General features: G+C 36.5%; 1 protein-coding gene across 3 annotated transcripts in view; it reads right to left on the bottom strand.

The window, feature by feature from the left end:
- Positions 1-26563, bottom strand: part of Lama2 (laminin subunit alpha 2) — a 549107-nt gene that overhangs the window by 83620 nt on the left and 438924 nt on the right. For all 3 annotated transcript variants that reach the window (XM_013110210.3, XM_013110209.3, XM_005065788.4), the window contains exons 38-40: positions 25851-25967; positions 25048-25211; positions 23171-23309 (exon numbers count right to left, since the gene is read on the bottom strand). In XM_013110210.3, coding sequence (XP_012965664.1) covers positions 23171-23309; positions 25048-25211; positions 25851-25967 — 420 coding nt within the window. The remainder of the gene's footprint in view (positions 1-23170; positions 23310-25047; positions 25212-25850; positions 25968-26563) is intronic.

The raw sequence follows: 26563 nt of genomic DNA, 5'->3' as shown, positions 1-26563 counted from the left end.
TACAGGGCCTCCTTTAAGGATTCTGGATTTAGAGTTGCAGATTTTTCAAAGGATATTCAATGACGGAAACTGTTCACTGTGTGAGTTGAGAAGCATTGGGCCAGAAACCTTCCAACAGTACTCTTTAGACAGGTAGACAAAGTGGGCCTGATGAGGTGCTCTGGATTCCATAAATGAAAGTGGGAAATGTTGCAGTGACATCATCTCTCAGTAGCCAGGGCTACAAGTTAAGCAAATGAAGAGCTAAATCATCCATTGACTTTACCTCTCATCAAGCAGAAAGCTCTTCCTACATTGTCAGGAAACAAAAGCTAATCTCTTTTTAAACACATCTCTAAGTTCCACTGCAAAACATGAACTTCTAATTGAAAATCTTAGAACCTGGGGATCTCTAGGCAATATGTATTAGCTTAGGCTTAGATATGAACAGAGTGACACAAAAATAATAGAACTGGAAAGGGATCGCTTAACTTCCTGTCTACTTATCCATTTAAATAGTGTTTGCTTTTTAGAAGCCATTGCATAATGCATACATACCAAGAGGTGAATCAAATAGGATCTTACGTGTAAATTTTAAATGGGTCAATATTTTAGAGTACAAGGGTTGGAGAATCTTTTTTTTCATTCTTTTTATTTAAATTAGAAACAAGCTTATTTGACATGCCAATCCTGGATCCCTCTCTCTCCCCTCCTCTCTTGTCCTCCACTATCCCATCCCCTTTCTGTTCCCCAGGGAGGGTGAGGCCTTCCATGGAGAAATCTTCAAAGTCTACCATATCATTTGGAGCAGGGCCTAAGCCCTCCCCAGTGTGTCTAGGCTGAGAGAGTATCCCTCTATGTGGAATGGGTTCCCAAAGGCTGTTCATATGATAGGGATAAATACTGATCTACTACCAGAGGCCCCATAGATTTCCGAGGTCTCCTCAGTGACACCCACAATCAGGTGGTCTGTAGGAGTCTTATACTGGTTTCCCAGTATCAGTATGGGGTCCATGAGCTCCCCCTTGTTCAGGTCAGCTGTTTCTGTTGGTTTCACCAGCCTGGTCTTGACCCCTTTGCTCATCACTCCTACCTCTCTATATCTGGATTCCAGGAGTTCGGCTCAGTGCTTAGCTGTGGGTGTCTACTTCTGCTTTCATCAGCTACTGGATGAAGGCTCTAGGATGGCATATAAGGCAGTCATCAATCTTATCATTAGGGAAGGGCATTTAAGGTAGTCTCTCCACTATTGCTTAGATTGTTAGTTGGTGTCATCCTTGTAGATCTCTGGACATTTCCCTAGTGCCAGATTTCTCTTTAAACATATAATGCTCCCTCTATTCCAGTATCTCTTATCTTTCTCTCCTTTATTCTTCTCCTGATTCAACCTTCCTGCTCCCTCATGTCTTCTTTGCCCCTCCTCTTCACACCTTCTCTTTCTCCTAGCTCCCTCTCCCCTACCCCCATTCTTCCAATTTGCTCAAGAGATCTTGTCCCTTTCCCCTTCTCTAGGGGGGCATGCATGTCTCTCTTAGAATCTTAACTACCTATAGTTAAATCTATATATCTGAATTTGGTTTATTCTAGACATGACACCCTTCAAAGGCACTTGCAGCATCCTAATAAATACTATTTTTCAGTTGTGTTGTTTCAGCAAATCTAGGAAAGATGTCAAAATGTCGTCATGCTATGGTCAAATTTGTTTTAATGTGTTAATCCAAGTTTCTATTTAAGTACTTGACTGATTAAGAGTCAGATCAATGATACAATATTAAGATATACAGCAAGGTATATGATAGAAACATATCCATAAATAAAAATGGAAAAGGTTTACTGCTGTGGAATAATCCTCTTGTACACTGTAAAGATTTGTTATTGGAATTGATTTAATAAAATGCTGATTGTCCAGTAGCCAGGCAGGAAGTATAAGTGGGGCAACCAAACTAAGGATGATGGTAATGAAAAGGACAGAGTCAGGAGATGCCAGCCAGCCAGACACAGAGAGAGCATGCTGTACTGAGAAAAGGGACCAAAACCTGGCAGAGCATAAATAAGGGATATGGGTTAACTTAAAATGTAAGAGCTAGTTAATAATAAGCTTGAGCTATTGTCTGAGCATTTATAAGTAATATTAAGCCTCTGTGTGGTAATTTGGGAAGTGGCTGCTTGTATTTGGGATTGAATGACTCTGAGACAGGAAACTTCCACATACAGTTCACTGAAAAGCCAATCTTGAATTAGAATTGTGTGGAATTTCTAGAAAGAGGGGATTCTTAGATCCAGGTTTTATCCTTGGAACTGATATAGTAACACTACTTAAGTATTATTTATCTTAGAAAAAAGATGTGAAAAACTGAATTGTACTTGGGGTAAAGAAAATGTGACAAATATTATACAATGGAATGTTAAGTAGCTATAAAGAAAAATAAGTTCATGAAATTTGTAAGAAAATCAATGGCCTAGGAAATCAATATGTTAAGTAGAATAAGCCAGACTCAGAGGACAAATAATACATGATATAGCATGCTTTCTCTCATATGTGGATCATATATATTATATGTAGTAAATATAATACACATATATATAGTGTGTGTGTATGATGAAACTAGAGAGAAGACCATAAGATGAACAATCTTAAAAGAAGAAGAGAGTAATTAAAAACAGAGGGTAGTGAATGGTATGTGGCATGAAAGAGGAAGTGGGATTATTGGGGGAATACAGGAACCAGCATGAGAAGCAGGAAAGAATGGGTCAGGGAAAGACAAATGAACAATAACAGTGTAGATATGAAAATGCCACATTGATACCAATTACTTTGTATACTCATTCAACAATTAGTAAATAACATGAAAAAGAGAAGTAAGTGAGTTATGGTGGCACAACAGGTAGGATGTGCTGAAGTAGAAGAGCAGGAAGGTTATGAGCTGTAGGCCAGCCTGGGCTATACCTTTTTAAAAAATTAAAATAACAATAAGAAACAGAAATACAACAATAAACTGAATTCTACGTACTTGACTAAAATTCCACATGCTTTACTAAAAGATAGCAAGTTTCAGGTTATTCATCCAGCTTCTGTATTTATTATAACATACATATCATTATTTGTCTAATTCTAAGTTTTCTGAATCAAAACAGATTTAATATAAGATATTACAGAGATTCTACTTGACAATCACCTAAGAAGACCTAAAAACAGCAGAAGTGATAGCTGACAATCTGTTTGACAATGGAAAGCAAGACAAGAAAGCTAAGCAGTAGAGAACATTTCCAAAGCTTAGTATTCCAAGACAAATGGAGAGGGTCTATGACCATATCATTCTGGATGCACCTGATCTCTGTCTAATTAATCTCCAAGGCTAAGCATGGTTGTGGCCTGGTTGGTACTTCGATGGGAGATAATTTAAAGAAGGGTAAAGTGTATGTGGGTAGGGTTCTTGTCAGAGGAGAATATTATTGTAGTAAGATATCACAGGATGATGATGGTGATCCTGAATCATGAAGATAATGGGGGTCATTCACAATTTAGATACAACTTGGAAAAACAAAGGAAGCCAGTGAAAAATGAGAACATTTTCTTCACCTTTAGAGACAGAGAGTGAGAGAGAGAGAGATAAAAAAGAGACAGAGAGAGAGAATATGTGGAGGCTGATGCACAACTTCCAGCCTCATAGATGTCATCCTTAAATGCTGTCACCATTTGTCTTTGAGATACAGTCTTCTACTGGCTTTGAACTCCCAGAGTAGGGATTGGCCAGCTGCTCAGACCCCCAGGAGTCAGTCAGTATCTGTTTCCTCAACATTGGGAATACAAGCAACTATGCTTAGCTGAGGTTTTCAATGTGGATTCTAGGTCAGAACTCGGTCCTTCTGAACAGAATGAGGCAAGTTTAACATTTTGACATATATACAACCCTGAAACCACCATCACAATAAAATTGCCAAATATGTTGTTATTTCATTATATTGTCTTCCTATTCCACCCATATCGTCTCCCAAATCTTCCCTCCATTTCTAAGCATTCATCTAATTTCCAACATTATGTTTGCAATTTACACAACCTTCTATAAATTTATCACAATCTTTAAAATAATATACCTACTTACATTTGGATGCATTTGGACGCTCCTCAGTGTTGTGTATCAATATTTGATTTCAACTGGTAGGCAGATTAACTACATGGATACGCCTCAAACCACTTATTTATTTATCACCTGATTGTTATTGGGATTATTTTTTCTGCCCTGTGTATTCTAAAGAGAGTTTCTTTGATCATTATTGCATGATGTTTTGTAACATGTGATTTCATTTCCCTAGCAGTAAATACCCTGAAGTTGAAAGATGGAATCACGTGTAGGTAAATGGTTAAGATTTTAAGAAATTACTACCAGATCGACAAGGTATTTAAACTATTTTAAATCCCCATCAATAGAATTTTCTATTTCTGTACATTCCAACAAATCCTCATGATTTTGAAAACTTTGACATCCTAATAAGTAGGCATTTTGCTTTTAGTTTCAATTTTTCTGTTGATGCACCATGTTAAGCATCTTTTTGAACATAAGTAGTTCTTTTGTATTATAAGTTCTTAATATTTTAAAAACTTATCCACAGGTCTATTGGGTTTTGGGGGTTACTTTTGGATTATGGTATAAGACATTTTTAACACAAATATCCAATTCTTATGTGTGCCTTTATGGACTTGACATAAATTGCCTTTGTACTTTGGACTATGTTGTTTTGATATACGTCTGGACTCTTCTGTTTAGTTGTCTACTTGTTCATATTGACCAACACTATCTCGTCTACATACCACAATTTTGTAAAAAAAAACCTTTAAGTCCAACTAAGCAACTGTGTCATTGTTTTTTCTTTTATTCCCAGTGAAGTCTTCAACATTTGTGCCAATTTCTAAAGAATAAAAGCTAGCCAGGTTTTATTAGGATTTCTCCCAATGTTTCTAAAATTATCAGCATACACATATTGGATTTTCTGATTGTATATCTCTTAATTACTCAGCTTTTCTTTATTTATTTAAAAAATAATCAGTTCCTTGGCATTTTGAACTTTTATAAAATTTATTTTTATCATCATTATTGATGCTATTGTCCATTTTAACTTCAGTTTCTAATTCCTTGTTGACAGAAACTGTAAATGATTGATTTTGTATATTTTGCTGTACTGTTTAATATTGATCAAATTGTTTATCAGTTCCAGTAACTTTTTTTAAGAGATCACATTGGCTATCATACTTAGACACCACTGGTTGCTTTCAGTGTGGGTCACTTTTATTTTCTGTCTTCCTGCCTATTGGGCTGGCTGAGGTATACAATACAATGTTGAATGAAAGCAATGAGAACAGACAGATATCCTTTCCCTTTTCCTGAACTAGAAAGAAAATTTTTAAACATTTTACTCTGAAATATGATGCTGGTGGAAGGGTTTCCTTTTATGCAACATACCTTCTTAGGAGTGGGTAGAGAAGGTCTCTTAGTCATTGTATGCTGAGACTATTTTTAAGAAGTAACCTTGGAACCTGTTTGGTGGGGGAAGTCCTGTGTATATGTCAATAAAGCACTGTTGGCCAATAGGAAACCAAAATAGGTGGGACTAGGAATCCAGGAAGACTCTAGGTAGGAGAAACACGGGAAGTCAAGATGTAACCGCCATGGGGTAGGAAGCCCGGAAATTTCTCTGGTAAGAGAAATACTTAGATTAACAACTATGGGGTAATTACTTAAGTCAGAGCTAGCCAGTAAGAACCAAGCAAGGCCAACAGCTTCATAATTAATATAGCCTCCTGTGTGTTCATTTGGGACTCATGCGACTCTGGAACCAGGCTGGCGGGAAGGCTTCTCTTTACACCTGTTGTTTTTCATTTCTCTAATATTTTAAAACATATTGTTTGATTTTTCAAATTTATCTATTTTGTTCCTATAATTAACTTCACTTACACTGTATAATCTTTTTAATGAATAGTTACTATAATTAACTTACAAACATTGTATGATCTTTCTAATGAATAGTTGGATTTGATATAATTTCGTCAAGAAGTTTGACATATGTTTTGATGAAGAAAATCAGTCTATACTTTTGTTTTTATTTAATGACCTTGCCTAGTATTTGTGTAAGAGTAATATTAGACTTATAAAATGGTGTGTGTGGGTATGTGTGTTTTAAACTACAAATCTGATTCCCTCATGAATATAAAAGTATTCTAATTATTTATTTATCTGTAGGTGAATTTACCAGTGTATAACTTGTAAAATATTGTTTATTCCGATGAAAGTATTGGCCCAGCATCATTTAAATACATTCTGAGTTTATTTTCCTTCAGCAGAAGGTACAGGGACATTACATCTTTTATTGCTGCCATTGGTGACCATCAGTCTAGCTGAAGGGTTATCATTTTTTGATCCTCCACCTCCTCCTGTACCTTTGTCCAGTAACAAGTCTGCATTCTTTCAGGCTGATTTCCTTACTGACTGTGGGTTTTGCTTTGTTTCTTCCTTCACTATTGCCTTTTAAAATATCTTAGGCCTTTTTATTCCAATAATCTTATTTTTCCTGACTTTTAGGAAGGTAGGGATTTCTCTAGAGCTATAGTTTACTATTCTTCGCTGACATATAAGGAGATAAATGATGTCTGAAGGCATTCAGGGGATAGAGTAAAAACAGTGTGAGGAAGGCAGAGAAATAGGGGATCTTAATGCGTGGATGAGTGAACAAGTATTTCTGTTTCATGGGCCTGTGGAGTGTGTGGTCTTACCATGAAGTAAACTGGTAGGCATGACCTTTGCATGACATTTGAAATCAGATTAGGGGTATTGGGAAATGAAAATTGGAGCCATTAACAGTTTCAGAGTTGGTGAGTAGGATCATTACTCTAATGAAAGACATTGAAGTGAGCAGTAACAGGAGGGAAGGAGCCCTGAGTTGGTCATTGTAATAGGTCTGTACAATTGAGATGTTTGGATTTACAAAACCGAGAAATAAAAATAAGGCCTTAATGTTTTCAGACAGTCTTCAAAATATTGGACGGCTGATGGCATGACACTCTTGGTTACAAGCAATCTGCCAACACCCAGGTTTGAAAGACAGGCTTTCAAATGATAAGGGAATGGAAAACACTAATATGGATAAACAGAACTGTTTTGACTCATTGGAATTTGGAGAGAACCTTTCCAGGATTGCTTAGCAAGTTACTGAAGTACAGCTACAGAATCAAGACAGGTGATGAAGCTACATTCTCCAAGCTAATTATACCTCATGCATATTCATGAGCATCACATCTGAGTCTCTGAGCTGTGTCTGCAGCATATGTGGGATACCAGAGAGAGCCTCAGTATTGCAAGATACTGTGTTTTCTTGCTTTTAAAGATGTATCTTTACAAATACGTTCTTTTGTTCTCCCTGAGTGTATGATTATAAATGTGTGTGTATGTATACACATAATTATATAAAATTTAGTGTCATTTAAAATAGAATTTATTTCATATGCCTATATGAATTATGCATTCATAGTTACTTGCTATGATGTGAAAGACTTTTGGGGCAAAGTAGTAAATATGTATAAAAATTGAAATGATCAATTTTGTAAAGAGTTAACCAAGGGTAAAATGCATTTAACTGCATTTTGGTGTTACTTTTATCCTTTGTCAAAACTGTGTAGTAACTCATATTAAAATATTATGAATAAAAAATTAATTTATTAATTTTGTTCAACAAATGCTTTGCTTGCAAGCACAATGTTCACTCCTTGATTTCCAAAATAGGAAGACAGCAGTTTTTCCTGATGGAATTGGACTGGAGTGGAGGAGATGGACAAATTTAAAAATCACTATCAAAGAATAAATGATCTTTTCTGCTAGGGATCAGAAGCATTCCATCAAGCATTTGGTTGTCAGAGAAGGAGGAAGAGAGATGGGAATGGGAACCCTGAAGATAAGTTACAATTTATCAAGTAGGTAAACTGCATTAGTGATTTATTTTTTGAAAGTTTAATGGTTGTATTACTTTCTGTATTAGACTTTTATGATATTTCTCAAATAAATTTCTTAGAGATAAATGTTGAGTTTGTTGAAAGAGCTGACTATTTGAATCCATGCAGAATACTGTTTTATATTTTTAAAGGAATTAGTAAATTACAGTACTATTCTGTGTATGAAATAACTAATTTTAGAAGACAAATTACCCACTTCCAGAAGGGGAAATGTGCCAAGATAATATGCTAACTTACATGATTTTAAATTTAAAATCTTTTCAATAAAGAAAACTATTTAAAATGTAAAAGTCATATGTAATGTTGGTAATTAGATGCAATATGTTTACATAAAATATGTAAAGAGGAAATTATGCTCTTTGTGATGTTAGACTACTGCGGAAAATTAAGAATATTGTGCTGTGCTGTTTCTAATGAATTATCAGAAAGAAAAGAGGGATCTGCTGTTATATGTACTTTAAGAGACAAATCTTTTGAGAATATTGTTAAAAATACGTTTTTGAAGTTAGTCGCTACATAAAGTTACAAATCAGTTTCACTGAAAAGACACACTTATGGGTAAGTATTACCTTAAGTGGTATGAACAGACAGACAACAACATTATAAAATAATCATTTGTAGTTAATGGGATCCTGCAGTCTTACAATGTTCCCTTTTCCTTGCCTTTATTTCCTACTTTAATAAAACAGACATGAATTGTCTTTTCACGAATATTATAAAGATCATATATTTTGAGAATAAGGAAATCACTGCATATCAATTTAAATTTAACTTTTTAAGCTAAAAATTTCTTCCTAAACTTCAATTTAGCATTATTGATCCATGTGTATGTGTTTGACATGAGCTAGTACTGGTCCATGCATGTCGTGGCTTACAAGTGGGTGTCAGGAGACAACTACAGTCGATGATCTTCTTCCACTGTGAGACCCATGAGTTGAACTCAGGTTCTCAAGATTGCATGACAAGCACTTTTACCCACTGAATCATCTTGATGATCCCAATTATATATTTTAAAGAATTAGTAACTGAAAAGTAATACGGGATCAAAATCAGTAAAGAAATAATTGCAAGAGATAGCTCTGATCAGTGCAAGTCGGTTTATTACAGATTCCTACATCACATAAAGCATTTTTGGATGTAGAGGGACCGGTGAGTCCTTGTGGAAGTCTGAAAGCAACAGAGCACAGAGACTTTGTGGGAAATCCCCAGTATTGCTTCTGGGAATCCGAGTTCATGACTGACTTATTAGCTTGATGAGAAAACTAAAAAAAAGACATCTAAAAGGAGAACTTAAAATATAAAAGAATCTGATAAATATTTTGTCAACTGTCTCAAAAATAGTAAAGACATAAAAATACATGAAAATCATTTTTCTCCAGTTGCACAGTGTCAGTCAACAACCATTTAGCTGGTCTGAGTGCCACAGCCTACTGTCACGAGGCAGGCACTGGGACAGCTGTACCTTTACTAACATTTGATCTGTCAGTTTTTAAATACACCCACTGTTCGGTCAGGAAATAGCACTGGTTTTTCTGCTTTCAATAGATAATTGCGTAGTTATTGACCTAAGTGTGTGTATCATGTATAAAGAAGATTAACCAGGTCCTGGTAGTATAACGAAGCCAGTTTTCATACACAGATTTAGTGCACCTTAGATCCACACTGACATTTTCATATTTGCTGTTGTGGGAAGTGTTTAGTTCTCAGATATGACGCCCACTCACTAATGAAGAAGAAAAAGATGTTGTTCACCAGTTTTACTGACACATTCTATTATTTTCCCATCAACATTACATGGGCCTAAATGTAAATTCCTGAAATTGCGGAAATTCATAGAAAGACCCAGTCATTGCTTTAATGACTATTTGGTTACTAGTAAGGATATAAAAACAGGAAAAAAAAAGAAGCAAACAAGGCCTGTTTTAATAATGTATGCAGCATGGCTTATAACATGTGATATTTGGACTTTCATCACTTATACAATTATTTCTGGAGAAAATACCACAACATCACTTTACTAGTCTTTTTTATGTGTTGTGTTTCATCTGGTTATAGAAAGAAAATTTAAATAAGATGTACTAAATGGAACATGTGACCACATTTCTAAACAAACACTCATTAGCAAAGCCTTAATGTTTAATCACATAGCTACAAGATTCACATTAATTCATCATCTTACAGCGAATCAGAAGAATCTTGCCAACATGGACCTCAGGAATGAATAAAGCAGAATAAAATATTATGGATAGGAGTAACATAAAAGAAAAAAATAAAAGAAAGAATAACACAAGGAGCAACAGAATAAAATAAAGTAAGTAAATTATATAGGGAATATTCAGCCTCATATTATGTTGGTAAGACAAGTAATGAAAAATAAATGTTTATTTCTGGTTTAAGGACAGACAAGAATTTCACTTATCTTTATTTATTCTGTATGTTTAATAGTGCTATTTATTCATTAATTTTAGTAGATTCTTAACAAAATAAATTTGATGTTAATGAAGCAATGAAAATAGGACCATGTTTAATATCTCAAATAAATAAGTACTTTATAAACTTATTATGCAGACTATAACTTCTTTGATATCTGGTATGAAATGATCATCGATAATTGTAGTGATCATTAGGTCACATAAAAACTAAGTTCTAAAATTGGAAGGCACTATATCAGCCCATGAAAACCATTATTTTTCCTCCACTGGAATGCTATGCACCCATTAAAACTAAAGAAATTCTTTTGTGATGGTATGAATGAATGTGCAGGACATTGCCTCAGAGATGTTATCTAGGCACAGACAAAAGCCACATGATCCCACCACTGTGTCACATCTAGGTTTTGCCTTACAGAGGTAGATTGGTCATGATTAGAGGCGTGGTTTAAGACAAATGGAGAGAAGTAGGTTAAAGGATACCATTGCATTAGACAGGAGGGATGGGTTCTTCAAATGTCCACAGGGGAACTGTGCTTGATGATGGCCTATTGTGTTCTCTAGAGGTACTGTGAAGTGAATAAATCATATCTGCTCTTACCACAAAGAGGTAAGACTTTTATTATTACCTACTTTGAGTCATTCCATGATGCATATCAACTTCCAAACATCACGCTGCAAGTGATAAAGTGTAAGTCAATTAAAAAACATGTTTTAGAAAAAAAATTAGGGAACTTCTAGATATTAATAAAAACCTGTCTGAAAAAGGAACAAAACAAAATTAACAAATGAAGAAATCAATGCCCCAAACCAAGTCTACGTCCTAAGGGATGAAGAAAAAATAGGGAGAAAATGAAAGAAAGCCTTAGGAAAATATTTAGCCAAGAAAATGAAAGATCTGTACACTAAAGTCTGTAAAATATTGGTAAAATAAGTTTAAAAGTACACAAGTAAGCAGAAGATGCCTGCTGTTTTGGATCGCAAGAGTGAAATAACCATACTGCCAAACCTGACTTACAGTTTGAAATGCAATCACTATCAAAGTTTCAATGATACAGATACAGAAAAAAGTACTACAAGAGTTTTTCATGGATATGTAATTGATCCTCCTGAAGAACCTAAAAAGTTTTGTACAGACAGAGTAAAGTTGGAGTCATTAAATTACTTGACTTCAAGATATACTCCAGGGTAATAGTAGTTAAAATAGCAAGACACTAAAGAAAAAAATTGGAACATAGACAATGAACAAGGTAAGTTTCTCAGAAATAAGACCATACTTTGCCAAATGGTATGAGAACACACAACATGATAAGTACATTGTCTTCAAGAAAAATATTTGTGATAAGTAGATAGCTATACATAAAAAGTGAGAGTAGATCCTATCTCACGTCATATAGAAAAATCAATAGAAAATGGATTTGCGAAGGATCTTATGTGATTTGTCTGCCAAGGACTCATGTTGGTCTATATCAGTGGTTCTCAACATGTGGGCTGTAAACTCTTTGGGATTGCATATAAGATAACATGCATATCAAATGTTTACATTGTGACTCATAACAGTAGTAAAATTGTAATTATGAAGTAACAATGAAACAACTTTATGGTTGGGGGCCACCACAACATAAGAAAATGTATTAAAGGATCACAGCCACTAGTCTACACAATAGTATTAAGAGTTGATTAGACAGTTAAGAGATAGGGCTCTGTGCATGATATGCATGTATGAAACCATAAAGAATTAAAACAATAAACCTTAAGACAGAGGTGGGAAGTCATCAAAGATGCTGCTTCACACGGAATTGGTGTTTTGTTGTAGGATTTAGCTAGTTCCCATGAGAGGTTGATATAAAAGAACCAGCTGTATCCATCTCCAACCTCTTTCATCTTTCACATATGATCTCATTTTCTTACATGTGCTCTCACCAAGATGCCATAGCTCACCAAGCCACAGGACATTGTATGATGCCAACTTAATTTGGGAATTTTAGTCTCCAAAGTTGTGAATAAATAAAACTCATTTCTCTGTATATTTCTCAGCCTTGGGTAGTTCATTACAGTAACAGAGAGTGAACTAACTGGGCTCATTAAAACTTAAATAGAAATGAAGCTCTAAAAGAACCACAGAGAACATGAAAGAAGAATTCTGCACATGTGGCCCACATGATTTTTTTTTAAAGATATGTCAATGAAAGTTCAGGTATGAAAACAAAACTAGACAAAAGGCAGAACATCAAACTAAAAATCTTCTGTGTAGAAAAGGAAGCATTTAGCAGAATTGTTTATTGAATGGGAGGAAATAATTGCAAACCATACATCTGATAAGGAATTATTGCAAAATAAACAAGTTTAAATGTCCAAGTAATAAGGAAAATAACAAATGAAAATGAACAAAGACTGTGGTGTGTCTCAGAAAAAGGGAACCAGTTTTATGTAAAGAATATTCTGTAATATAAACCATCTGGGGAATGCAAAGTAAAATCACAGGCTATTACCTCACACTTATTAGAATTGAACCCCAATGCATGTTACATATACACTTTTTGGTTTTCAACGAAGAATAATAAAACTTAGGCGCAAAGTTATAAGTTCTAGGAACTTTATGCACTATGAAAATTTGGCCAGTGAGGGAAAACCCAGACTGCGTCATGTTCTGGGAACAAAACTGCCAAGTGACAGATCACTGCCTATATCACAAGAGCTCAGTCTGAGATGGAAGTGTAATCCCTAAATCTCATCCACTAATGACTTTTCCTAATTTGACTGGGAGTTTCAAGCATATCATTGGAACCTAATTCTGACCAATCAATAAACCTCATATACGGCATTTAGACTTACACAGATATTCAAATGGGACCTCAAACTACAGAGAGAGAGAGAGAGAGAGAGAGAGAGAGAGAGAGAGAGAGAGAGAGAGAGACAGAGAGACAGAGAGAGAGAGAGGAAGAGGGAGGGAGAGGGAGACAAAGAGGGATAAAGAGAGATTTCTTTGTAGTTTTCTTCTTTGCTCAACTTCCCTATGTCTTGTGTCAATATAAATGTTTCATTAATTCTTAATATCTGTATCATAACTGTTTTATATTTCTAGTTCCACTGTTAGTATTTGGAGATGAAGAAGGCATTTGGTGTTTAGTATCCACTAATTATAAAAGGCACAACCTATATGAAAATCATAGAACACTATGTAAAATAGTAAATGATTCAGGGTAATTTTATCCAAGTTTCTGTTCACTAAGTAGTCTGTTGAGAGCACAAATTTTAAATCTGGAGACACTGCATTCTGGGAGAAAGAAAGAACTAAAACACTGCATTAGTAGTCAGAAAAGGAAGATAGTGGAGCCACTGGAGTAGATTCCTTGGAAAAGAGAGAAGAGAGAAACTCAGATAGGCCCAGATCCACATAGGAACTGCACACACTGAAGTAGTCAGCACTCAAAGCTTCCATCCGAGGGCCAGAAACTGCCTGATTACTGCTCAGGGCCATTAGTACCCTGGCATATCGAGTTAATCTGGGCGACTTTCCTCCCTCAGGTCCAAATAGTGGACAATTAAAGGCCCCCAAAATATTTTTACAAAGGAGAAAATATTATATATATATTCACTCAATTTAAATTTTTCACCAAAGGACTGGTCATTCTTTACAAGATAGTCCCAAGATTACAGGGCACATCACTAGGGAATAGTAGAAGGATGGAGGTCTGTGGAAAAGAAAATCAACAAGGCCACTGCCTCTGAAGAGGAATCTACCCTTCTGCAGAATGGACACTGTAGTGGAACTATTAGGAGGCTTTATCGGAGGAGTTATGTCACTAGCACGTGGGCTTTGAGGTCTCAGAAGCTCACTCCTGGACAGTGTGTGACTGTTAACTTCCCTATGCCTGTGGATGCAGATGAAGTACTCTCAGCTCCTTCTTAAGCACCATGTCTGCCGGCATGCCTCCTTGTCGCATCATGATGATAATGAACTAAATCTATGAAACTGTAAGTCAGTCCCAGTTAAATGTTTCCCTGTATAAGAATTACCATGATCAGCTGGGCAGTGGTGGTGCACGCCTTTAATCCCAGCACTTAGGAGGTGGAGGCAGGCAGATCTTTGTGAGTTCAAGACCAGCCTTGTCTACAAGACCTAGTTCCAGGACAGGCTCCAAAGCTACACAGGGAAACACTGTCTTGAAAAAACAATAACAAAAAAAGCCCAAAACAAACAAACAAAAAAGTTACCATGGTCATGGTGTCTCTTCACAGCAAACAGAAACCCTAATTAAAATAGATACACTTCTCTACATCAACATGGTTCCCTGGTTAATTCTTGGTCCTTCATCATCTACAGTTATTTCTTACAGTCCTCATACAGAGAATAGGCAGGGCATGAATTCACAGGATCTGGGACATGTGAGCACAGAGGAGCAAGAGGACAGGTCAAAGATCAGAGTCTGCTGTGAGAACAAAAAGAGATACTTGGCTGCTATCTATCATTCCTTTCTCCAGAGTGCCCCGCCCTCGCCCCCCCCCATCCTGGGGGAAGAACCAAGAGTGTTCTTTAGGAAAAACAAATGGCTTGTGAGAAAAGGTTCCCTCCTTCTTAGGACAGCTGTAGGTAGAGATAAAAATCTATTACTTATAATGACAATATGACAGAGCTACAGAAGTTGAAAGGAGGAGCAAGGAGGTGAGCACATGGGCAGGATGGATGGTGTACCCAGGACATCATCCCGCATCATCTTACAAATGTGGGACCCATCTCCACGAATAGGAAAAGACTCTGCTAGGATGTCTGCTTTATTTAGAAAGCAAATAGCAAAGGATCCACTCTTGGGTGAGTCAATTCAACATACCATGTGCTGTGAGCCATAGCTCACTCATCATAGCAGCATTAAAATGACCACGCCCCATGCAAGATGAAACCACATCTTCAGCTCCAAGAGATGCAAGAGAAGAAACATTTAAAAGATCTAGAAATAGTAGCTCCCAAGGGTGTGATCTCAGAAGTGAGAAATGTGAGGTCTGGGTTGGGGGAATTGTAGCTTAAAATGATCAGCCCTGTCCTTAAAATGTACTGACATGCAAACATATGTGCATTATGAGTTTCCAGGATGTAAAAAATCCTCTGCTTCCAGAACCAGTTTAGTCTTACTCTCCTAATTAAAAAATTAAGACTAATCTTATAGGCCTGTTTTAGTTTTTTTCTTTATTTTCAATTACACAATTTAACTATAAACATACAGGGGAGAAGAGAACTGTAGACATGGGCATTCTCAATCTCCATATCAGGAACAGGATCCCCCTGCTCTATTCATCCAGAGCCCTAAGTCCTCTATGTTTCCATTTAGGTGATAATGTTTTATTTAAACCTTCTCATTTCGGGACTGATCCAGACCCCCTGAGTGTGAGAGTCAGTGAGGAGGCCTGGGCAACCTATGGGACCCTGGGCAGTGGATCAGTGTTTATCCCTGGCATACAAATGGACTTCGTGTGTCCATAACACAAAGAGGGATGCTCTCTCAGACTGGAATCTTAGGGGAGCCTGGACCCTGCCCTGAGTGAAATGACAGACTCTAGATATCGCCTATGTGGAAGGAAGTGGCGATAGGGTGGGAGGATGGGGGGCATGGTTGGGGGGTATGGTAAGAGGGGAGGGAGAGGGAACTGGGATTGACATGTGAAGCAAGCTACTTAAAATTAAAATAATAAAATAAAAAACCTTCTCATTTCTTTTTTCCCTTTTTATTTAAGTTAGAAACAATCTAATTTTATATATACCAATCCCAGTATTCCCTCCCATCATCCCATGCCACCCAACTTCTATGGGGGATCATCAAAATTTGTCACACCATTTGGGGCAGGACCTAGGCCTCTCCCATGTGTCTAGACTGAGAGAGTATCCCTCTGTGGGGAATGGGCTCCCAATGTCCATTTGCACTCTAGGTATAAATGCTATTCCATTACCAGGGGCTTCATAGACTGCCCAGGCTTCCTAACTGACATCCACATGCAGGGAGCCTATTCCCTCCTACGCTATAAACCTCCTCATTTCTATTTAAAGGATTAGCATATACATATATGTATATTCACATACATAAAAAGAAAGAGAGAAGCGAGGGATGGAAGGAAGGGGAAGGGAGAAAGAAAGAAAAACAGACTGCAAGAAAGAGAAAGAAAGAAAGACAGACTCTTGTCTGCAGAGTTGGAAATCTGCACTCCAGATGGTTTTTTTTTTTTTGCTTTTATAAAATAAGCTGGGGAACCTTGTCTTCTATTCCTGTGCTTTGGGATTTTTTTTGTTTCTGGGGTCCTTGAATTGATGGTAGTCTTTGCCATATGACTGTAGATAAGTTGTGGTCTACTGATGGTCTTTATCTGATAGAATAATGTGTTCTTGCTTTTTAAAAAAGTTTGCTCTATGCCGGGCATTGGTGGTGCACACCTTTAATCCCAGCACTGGGGTGGCAGAGGTAGGCAGATCTCTGCGAGTTTGAGGTCAGCCTGGTCTACAGAGTGATTTCCAGGACAGCCTCCAAAACAATACAGAGAAACCCTGTCTCAAAACAAAACAAAACAAAACAAAAAGTTTGCTCTAGATTTATTCTCCACTATATCTGAGTATTTAGATTAATCTGAATAAAGCTGCTGGGAACTCCAATTTATACATGTTTAGTTTTGGATCTGTATGATCTCAAAGAGTTATGAGCCATTCTTTGCTAATCCTGATCCTGTGTTTGTTTAATACTCTCTGCCTCCTCTGTTTATGTTCCCATTTGTTTGAAGAATCAGCTTTCTATTTTGTTAATTCTAATGGTTTTTTCTATGTCATTAATTTCTGCTTTTATGTTTATTTCTTCTTTCATACTTTTTAAATGCCTTGAACAGAACTTCAGATTTAATTAGTTTCTTCTCTATCTTTTTCCAACATCTTTCAGTAATTAACAGCTTATTTGCACTCCATAATTTATCAATTTATTTTTGCTGCATTATTCAGTGATTTCTAAGTATTCTGTACCATTTGACTCTTGAACTATTTGGAAGTATGTTTTAAAATTTGAACTTAGATTTATTTGTCTTTTGTAAATGTGCAAATGCTTGCATGTATGCCTTGTGTATTCCTGGTAAATGTGGAGCCAAAAGCGGCCCTTGGATTATCTGGAATGGGAATTAGAGACAGTTGTGAGCTGCCGTGTAGGTGCTAGGAACAGAACCTGGCAAGAGCATCCAGCATTTTAAACTACTGAGCCATCTCTCAGCCCCATGATTAACTTGTTCAACAACAGTTTTATGTGATTTTTGTCAGTTTGTAATTTTACTGTTTGTGATGACTGCCTGCTGCCTGGATGCCTTCAGAGCATCATGTATTACTGGTACACCCTTTGAGGTCTGCTTCATGGCCCCCTTTTTTTGTTGTTAGATTCTATATGTACTTTAACTACTGAGGCATACAGAATCAGTTATCCTACTGTTGCAAGATTCCATAAAGCCATTCACTAATACTATCTATGACCCTCTTCAAACCTGCATGCCTCCATTCTCTACCTTGCCTGCCAGTTTTTAAGAGGCATGCTAACAACCCTCATGGCAGAAATAATGAATTTTCTCATTCTGATGTATCTGTCTTTATTTATTCTTAGGCTCTTCTGTTAAGACCTTGAGACTTTTCCTACTAAGTCATTCTTTTCATTCTATTCTAGTGAGTTTATTGTTATTCCCTAATAACTCTTTTTGGAAACTTTAAAAGTCAACTGTGACTGTTGCTGTTAGCAATGTGTTCCCACATTTTCTCTCATTAGTACCCTCATTTGTTATCTTTCTGATCCTTAATTTGCAATCTATCCTTATACTCACACTTGAGTGTTAATTTTGTGTAAGCGATGGCAGTTTTAGTTGGATAGGAAAATCACTCTAACCTGACTGAACATTTCAGTCATTTTGCATTATAACGACAAGTTGTGATATAGACTGTTGATTCTCGTCAACATTTTTTTGCTGTCTTTATACTCAGACTCCCACGTGCCTAGACTGGAGTGCATGTGCATATGCCCAGGTCATGCACCATATAGTGAGAGCTGGAATGTTGCTTTTCCTCTTTGCCAGGATAGTCTTGGAGTCTGTGTAATGTGGTGTTATCCACAGGAGAACAATGGCTACACCTTACACACTGGACTGTGATTTAACCATAGACTTGAATTCTGTCCATCCAGGCTCTGAAATTTTGGAACTTATTTGCACCAACTAGCGAAAGCTACTCTGGCTTTGGTAATTGGGTTAATTAAATTCTATCATATTTTCATCACATGTTTACATATGTTTACACAGTTGTGATGGTTTTCCATTTGTATCTGTCTTGCTTCCATGGAATAGGTTAAATATTGTTCTTCTGAACACATTGTTTTTCTTTTGTCCTAGAGAACATGTTTAGCTTTTTGTGATGGTGTTTCTGGTGTCAATCTGGCTAGGCTATGGTTCCCAGGTGCTGAACCAAAGCTTGACTGTATCTCTGCTCCTTTTTTTTTTTGGTTTTTACGAGACAGGGTTTCTCTGTATTGTTTTGGAGGCTGTCGGTCCAGCCCGGCCTCAAACTCACAGAGATCCGCCTGCCTCTGCCTCCCGAGTGCTGGGATTAAAGGCGTGCACCACCACCTGGCTATCTCTGCTCCTTAAGCTATGGTTTGTGCATAGTGAGGGCCACTAAAACAAAACAGCAAAATGGCATTAAAAGGTCTCTGAATGTGTACTGACCAAAACTTAATTCAAAGTCAAACATGTAAAAATGAATCCCAGGTGTGTCTGTGTGGTGCCACCCTGCTCAGTTTCACTGCAGCTTTGGTTCCGAACACATGATGTGCACACTTTGCATTGTGGATTCTGGCACACCACATTACACCAGCGAAACAACACCACTCATATTTAAGACTATTGCACGCTACAAATTACAGTGGTTTGATTATACATGTTTTCTGCTCTGAATGGTTTATAAAAAAGAAAAAGTTGTGATATTTTTATCTTCAGTATGTTAGTAGCAAATTATTATGCCTTTGATTTACTATGTTAGAGTGCTTAACTTTAAAATGTGCTGTTTGAATTGCTGACCTGAATACCATAAAACATCACTATATAAAATTATATTTGGGAGTAGGACAGGATTCCCAATGATTTCTTAAAGGTTACTAAACATACTTTGCCATTTTGGGTACATGTTTATGTGAAGTAATGTTCTCAGTATTGTCAATTATAAAACCTATTTATTCACAGACTTGCAAGAATCTTATCTTTCTGCGGATGGTACATGTTTTAAGGTGACTTATGGTATGGAAATTTAAGATATAGATTATTGATTATGGTTTATTGTTAGTATTTCTAGGTATGTGTATGTGTGCTTATTTGCAAGGGTGGTGTGGGTGAGGGGCTTGCATGTTTAGTGGAGTGCCTGTGGAGGCCCAAGAAGGCATTGATTGCCCTAGAATTAGAAGTATAAGCAGTTATGATACAATGTTCTGGATGCTGAACTTGGGTCCTCTGGATGAGTAGTATATGCTCTTAACTGGTGAACCATCTCTCTAGCACCTGTTAAATTTTGTTTTCAATACAAGGTTTCTCTGTGTAGCTGTGCTTGTCCTGGAACCTATTCTGTAGACCAGGTTGGCCTCAAACTCACAGAGATCCATGTTCCTCTGCCTCTCTAAGTGCTGGAATTAAAGGCATGTGCCTCCACTGCCTGACTTGTTGAGATGTTTTTAAAGGATTCAAAACCAAGCAATTCATTTTAGAAAAATAATTTCTAGATTTGTATATTTCTTTATCTAAAAAGTAACACAGTTCCTTTCACCTTTTGGTGTACACATCAAAGAGAAGTACTAAGATCAGAAAGACTGGACTGGGAGAAATGAATATTTTTAATATGTAATTTGCATTTAGCTAAACACCAGCATAAACAGAATATTGATTTCCCCACAATGCTTCAGTTCTTAAGTAATATTTCATTTTTATATTTAATGAAATTATGCTTTAATAAAAATACGTGTTATTTCTTATATAATAATAGTATGTTATAAACTAAAATTGGATACAACATCTACCAGCTTCTTGTATTTTCATTTCAATTCCATTCTTAATTATTTCTCTGTGTTGATAAATAGATTTAAGTGACTCTTATGGAATGAAGTAGATTTTAAAATGCTGCCTCCATTATGTCTAGAGCTTACTTCAACCATTCACTTGTCTCTCTTCTATGGTATTTTCAGTGTTTTATTTTTCTTTTTAAAATTGTCTCATCACCATTTTCTTCAGTGTTTCAATGGGTTGTTTTGTTATTTAACAAATCTAGTCCAAGTATCTACTTTGTTTCTTTGATTTTTCTTCATAATTCATTTTAAACATTTGCTCTTTTTCTACATATGATTCACTTCAGTAGAGGGCTCTCCCATACTGCGATTCTTCATCTCCTTTCATAGTAAATCATAAACTTGTGCTCTATTGTTATTTATGGTTTTATATATAATACTAACAATAATATGGGATTTTAGATTTATGAGATGTTAGATAACTCCTCAATTGAATGCTTTACAAATATGGTAATTTTATGAAAGAAATAAACTATAGTATAATGACCTTTAAAGGTTAAAGTCTTACCTTTTCAGTTCATGAAACCTGCTCCAACAAATCACCCAGAACAGTTCTTTACATGTCCTGGTAGCTATTGAATAAATAATTAATTCTGTGTGCCACACACTTTTTCAAAAATTTCATTATCTTTTTAGTTTGTAGAAAGAGAAAAAATAACAATAAGAATGAGTGGACTTTGTTGGAGATTGTTAGCCTACCAGATACAAGAAGTGAAAATTTTATGTCAGTATAACCATGAGGATTTTCTATATGTAAGTTAATAGATTGAATAGTTCTTTAAGACAAAATGTTAAAAAAACGAAATAATTACAATAGTATATTTTAAAACAATATATGAATATGCAAAACTATATTAATGTATTAACTATATCATAAAACACATGCTAGTATTTGCTAAATACTAAGCTAGAGGTTGAAAATATTTATCAAACAAAGCATAATTTAGATAACAGTGGGGAATTGGAAATCAAGTTTTTAAAATTATAACAGTACCTATTTAAATGAATAAAATTTGTTAGATTTTAAAAAATAATCATTTTGTAAGGACAATATCTTCAATGATATATCACTATTTTGAATAAGAAACTAATACTTTCCCCACAATTTATTGAATGGTTCTATACCCATAGGTCTATTGGCAATACTAATTCGATATATTGGGCTATAGAGGAAGAAGGAGGAGGAGAGGTGAAGAGGGAGGAGATTTGATGTCAAGAGTATGTGGAATTGGAGGGAGGAAAGGGAGGTGGATAATACCACATTTCATTGTACACATGTAGGAAACTCTTAAGAATAAAGACAATGTACTAAATCTGCAAACAAAAATGTAGTATATGGCATTAGTTTAGTCCATGTCAGAGAAAACACTAATGGTGGCAATTATGAACATAATGATGTCCCCACAGAATAATGTGATAATTATTTCTGATGTCCCTCAGTGAAAAACAATGTTTTTTTTTTCAGTACCAAAGCCAGGGGAATTCCAATCTGTCTCTTGCAAGCCATGGTTTATGCACATTTCTTTCACAAATATCCAGTAAGTGTTTTCCCTCCAAAATTATTCATGTAGTTGTAGATTCTCTGTGAAGCAAAATTGCTTCAGTGATTGTTCTGGGCATTGTACTTCCTAAGGAATTCCCATAAGGTATTTCCTCACCTAAAGCAGTCTGAGAGACACTTATTGGAGACATTGTTTACACAATGTTGCTCGGCAATGAATGAATTTTTGTCCTGACTGAAGATAAAGATCCTTAAGGTAGTCGCACACTTAGAATCCCAAAGCTCTAAAATATTAGTTCCATGCGTACTTTGAACAATGACCAAAAGATAGTGGGTTTTCAGGTCCCAAAAACAGTCTACGCACTCACTTTAGAAACATATGATCTGATGTGTTTTATAAAGGTGCACTTGACATTAAACCCAACACAATGGAAAGTATAAATGCTCTCTGTTCTGGATACTTTTGCAAACCGATGCCTGTTGGACTAGTGGTGATTAATGTTCTCTGTTTTGAGTATTACATTTGCTTATTTTAATTTTGTGAGCTGCAGCACAAATATTCTTGGCACTGGGCAGTGATCTCTGAACTTGGACAATACTATATAGTGGGTGACTGCTGTGGTTATAGATAGTGAGAAAATACTTAAGCTGGATTTTTTAAATGTGATTTTTCAATAAATACTCATGACAACTATTCCAATTTACTAGGTTTGTCATGTCTCATTCACATCTGAAAATTAATGTTACAAAGATTTGACTAGGAGCTCAACAGATGAACTGATTTTCTTTTAAATGTGGTACTTGCACACAGTGGTTTTTTTTCTTCAGCCACAAAGAAGAATGAAACTAAGTTGTTTTGGGGGCAGGAAATGGATACAACTGGAGATACTAATATTAAGTGAATTATACCAGTTCCAGAAAGGCAAATATTGTATTTTTCCTGATTCTCAGCATGTAGGTTTTGTGTAGATGTAAATCATGTATGTACATATAGAACAGAAGTTGAGTTGAAATTCTCTGGGGGAAACAAAGGAGACCAATGGGAGAGGTGGGAGATGAGGGATGGGAGGGGATAAGGATGAGAGGCACGCTCAGTGTACAAAGAAAAAAAGAATTCAGTTTCCATTCTTAGCATATGATGTTCTCTGTTTCTCACCAGTTGTGTAGCTTCATGGGCAACATCTTTTGCTTCTCTGGCAACTCTCTCAGCTTCATCAATATTGTCCTTAATATTACTGTAAGCTCTGAAGGCTGTAGTGGCATTGAAAGAGATGTTTTTAGCCTCATCCAGGATTCTGTCAGGTTAGACAGAGAAAAGAACTTTTAGAGGAATTAGCACTCAAATAAAGAACAGGCGAGTCATTAAAAGCCCAGCTTGTAAGGGATCATGGCAAATATGACCAGGATAATTCCAAACCCTAGTAATGTGTCTATTGATTGCATCATGTTGTACTGTTCCATTTAATCTTATATTCCTCAAGGTTTGTTGTGAAATATAGCCACTCGGTTGTTTAGGATTTTTTAAATATTTATTTAGTTTCTATCCTTCCTTCCTTCACCCTTCTCTTTCTGTGTGTGTGTGTGTGTGTGTGTGTGTGTGTGAGTGTGTGCACAAAAGCATATATGCACATGTTCACAGCTTGAAGGAGTCAGTTCTCTCCTTCTACTGTGTGAATTTTAGGGATTGAACTCAGGTCATCAGACTTGGTGGCAAGCATCTTCACCCATTAAGCATTCTTTCTGCCCTCCCCCACCCTACAGTGTATCTTAAACGTCTGTGACAACCTGTCAACGCCCTTGCAACCATTGGACCAGACAAGTGTATGCAGTACTTTCTGTTTTTTTTTTTTTTTGTACTGGAGCACACTCCAGTTTCCAGAGCACTTGTATCCCGTTAATCAAATGAATTTTACAATATCTTCAGAGTAGGCACACTTCCCAGAAAGCTTAAAGAGATCATAGAAAAAAACAAAAAACAAAAAAACAAATCATGACTAATACATCCCTAATGGGAGATTTGGAATCTGGGTCTGCTGATTGCTGGTCACTGATTCATCTACTGCTCTTTGTTCTAGATTGGGGAAAGTTTGTTAAAAAAATAAAAAACTAATTGTGGATGAGGTGCTTGAGTTTTCAATCATTTTTTCTGCATCAATGATACTCAAAGATGAGAACAGAGACTTGCATGTGGTGCATATTAAATAGATTTATTTTGTAAAATTATTTCTAGGATGAATAGCTCCTGCGGTTTGTGTGTGTGTGTGTGTGTGTGTGTGTGTGTGTGTGTGTGCCAATCACAAAAGTATAGAGAAAGTAAATCAGTCATACCTAGAATACTGTTTAATAGGCAAACCCTATTCTCTAGGTCTTTTCTTCTGTCCCACATGATAATCCTAGCAACAGTGAGCTGTTATTTATTTCACTTCTTTTTATTATTGACAGGGTTTCATATAGACCAGGCTGGCCTAGAGCACATTGTAGTTGAAGCTGGCTTTGAACTTGTGTCTTTCTGCCTCCACTTCCCAAGTGTTGGGGTTATAGGTATGCCCCATCCATCACTGTTTCTTCAGAGAGGTGCACGAAGTGTCTTAATGGAGGGCAGAGACTGAAAAGCAGTTTATAAGGCTACGCATTCAGAGGCATTTTTAAACAGTGAAATGATTAGATCGCATTAGAAATGTAAAATTGAAATTTGAAGCTGAATGTGTTTGTGTATTATTTAAAATGCTAATAAGACAACCCTGGTGCCTTCTAATAAAGAACAAAACACAATATTGTAAGGGTAGCCCAAGGCTATGTTCGTTTCCTAACCAGGCATAGTTGAATTCACTTTTAACTGTGACTTTTGATGCTTTTCCAGAGGATCTTTGCCTACATGCTCCTAATTAGCATCTTCCAAAGAGAAGCCATGCTGCGCTTTTGTTCATAATTACGGAAATCAAGACTTGAAAGTGATTTTCTACCCTTTCTGCTCATCTAAACTTTTGGATGGGTGTCAAGTTATGCAGACATTTCCAACCACACACGGCTTACCCATCAAGCACAGCAGAGGAGTCATTCAGCTGAGCCGCACGGCTCTCAGCCTGGAACACCTTCTCAGCAAGCTTCCTGTCCTTTATTTCCTGAGAGAGGTCATCTATTTTGTCACTAAGCTCCTCGGACAGTGGTGGCAACTTAGTTTGAATGTCTTCGACATACTGACATGGAGAGAGAATAGATGGCATTAGGAGAAAATGCATCCAGGCCTCTAGGAGACTAAATCACACATGCTTTATTTTGCTTGCCTTTAGAAAACTTTCAGTCTATTACCAGAAGGAATAGGGAATAAAAGCAGTTATTTAATAGAGAAACAGAAATTTATGAAGCCAATTTACACCATGAAAAGTCTATTTTTCTTGTAAGCTTACTTCATAGCAACAAGTGAACACGTGACAATCATTGGAACCTTTCAGGTCCTTTGTGTCCTTATTCCTGCACATCTCAATGCAACGTACTAGACAGTAGGCTAAAGACTTGCTTGTGGATTTTTATTTTTCTTTTAGCTAATGTTATATGAGATAATAAAACAGGTTGTGAGTGGTGGCCTAGGAACAAGGAATGACCTGTTCACTGTGATAAGAAAAAAAAACATAAGCTTGCATACGTGAGTACTTGAATAATGTTAGGTTCTAATTGTTACCAATAGGTGCACATGTCCACAACACTGTACTACAATAATATATTCTCACCAAAAACCACATAAAGGCTCTTGTTTCTGTTACTGAGTTTTGTTGCCGGTGTGGGAAGGAATTGTGTCACCATCTTTCTCTTCATTCTGAGCTGTATTCAATACTCACATCTATGACTGAGTTGATTTCATCTGCAAGTCGGCTGGCTTCATCAAGTATGTCATTACCCTCCTTCAAAGTGCTCTCTATTTGTCGTTTGCCATTTTCAATAGCCTCCTTCTTTTTCTATAGCATGCAAAGGAAAAGATGATATTACAAGAGCATCTGGGTAAACCTGTCTCTACTCTGTATTCCTATTTTCCCCGAGCTGTCTGAACAAAAGGTTCACAAATAGCATATGATATCTATCGACAGTTGGGCTAGATGACAATGGTTGAACTTACCCACTCAACCCTCTTAAGAATTCTTCAACATAGGGCATAGACAGGTCATTTCTCCTTCCCATTTGAGAAAACCATCCAGGCAAAGAAAAGCAATGTGATAGTTGCTAGAGAATTAAAAGGTTTGCTGAAGCAAAGTGGGACCTCTATCTTGACTACAATGCAAGTGCTGAACATGTGCTGCCAGCATCTAGTGTGCCAGATTAATCTAGGAAAATGTACCCCGTTCCAGAATCTATGCAGAAATCATAAAATTCAAAAGGCGGGATTTCTTAGGGAACTTAGAAAGAATATCTTTCAGGAAAAAGAAACTATCCCCTTAATGAATAAACCTAATGGATTATTTCATAGGATGAGGACAGATGAACTTCTCTGTGGAACTTATGGTTTGTCTCAAAGCTACATGAACTTCATTCCTGGCCCAGAAGAGGAAAATCAATG

The sequence above is a fragment of the Mesocricetus auratus genome, unplaced genomic scaffold, assembly GCF_017639785.1.
Source record: "Mesocricetus auratus isolate SY011 unplaced genomic scaffold, BCM_Maur_2.0 Super-Scaffold_100018, whole genome shotgun sequence".
In the NCBI taxonomy this organism is placed as follows: Eukaryota; Metazoa; Chordata; class Mammalia; order Rodentia; family Cricetidae; genus Mesocricetus; species Mesocricetus auratus.
The sequence above is the reverse complement of the archived record's forward strand: the minus strand, read 5'-3'. Positions and strand labels throughout refer to the sequence as shown.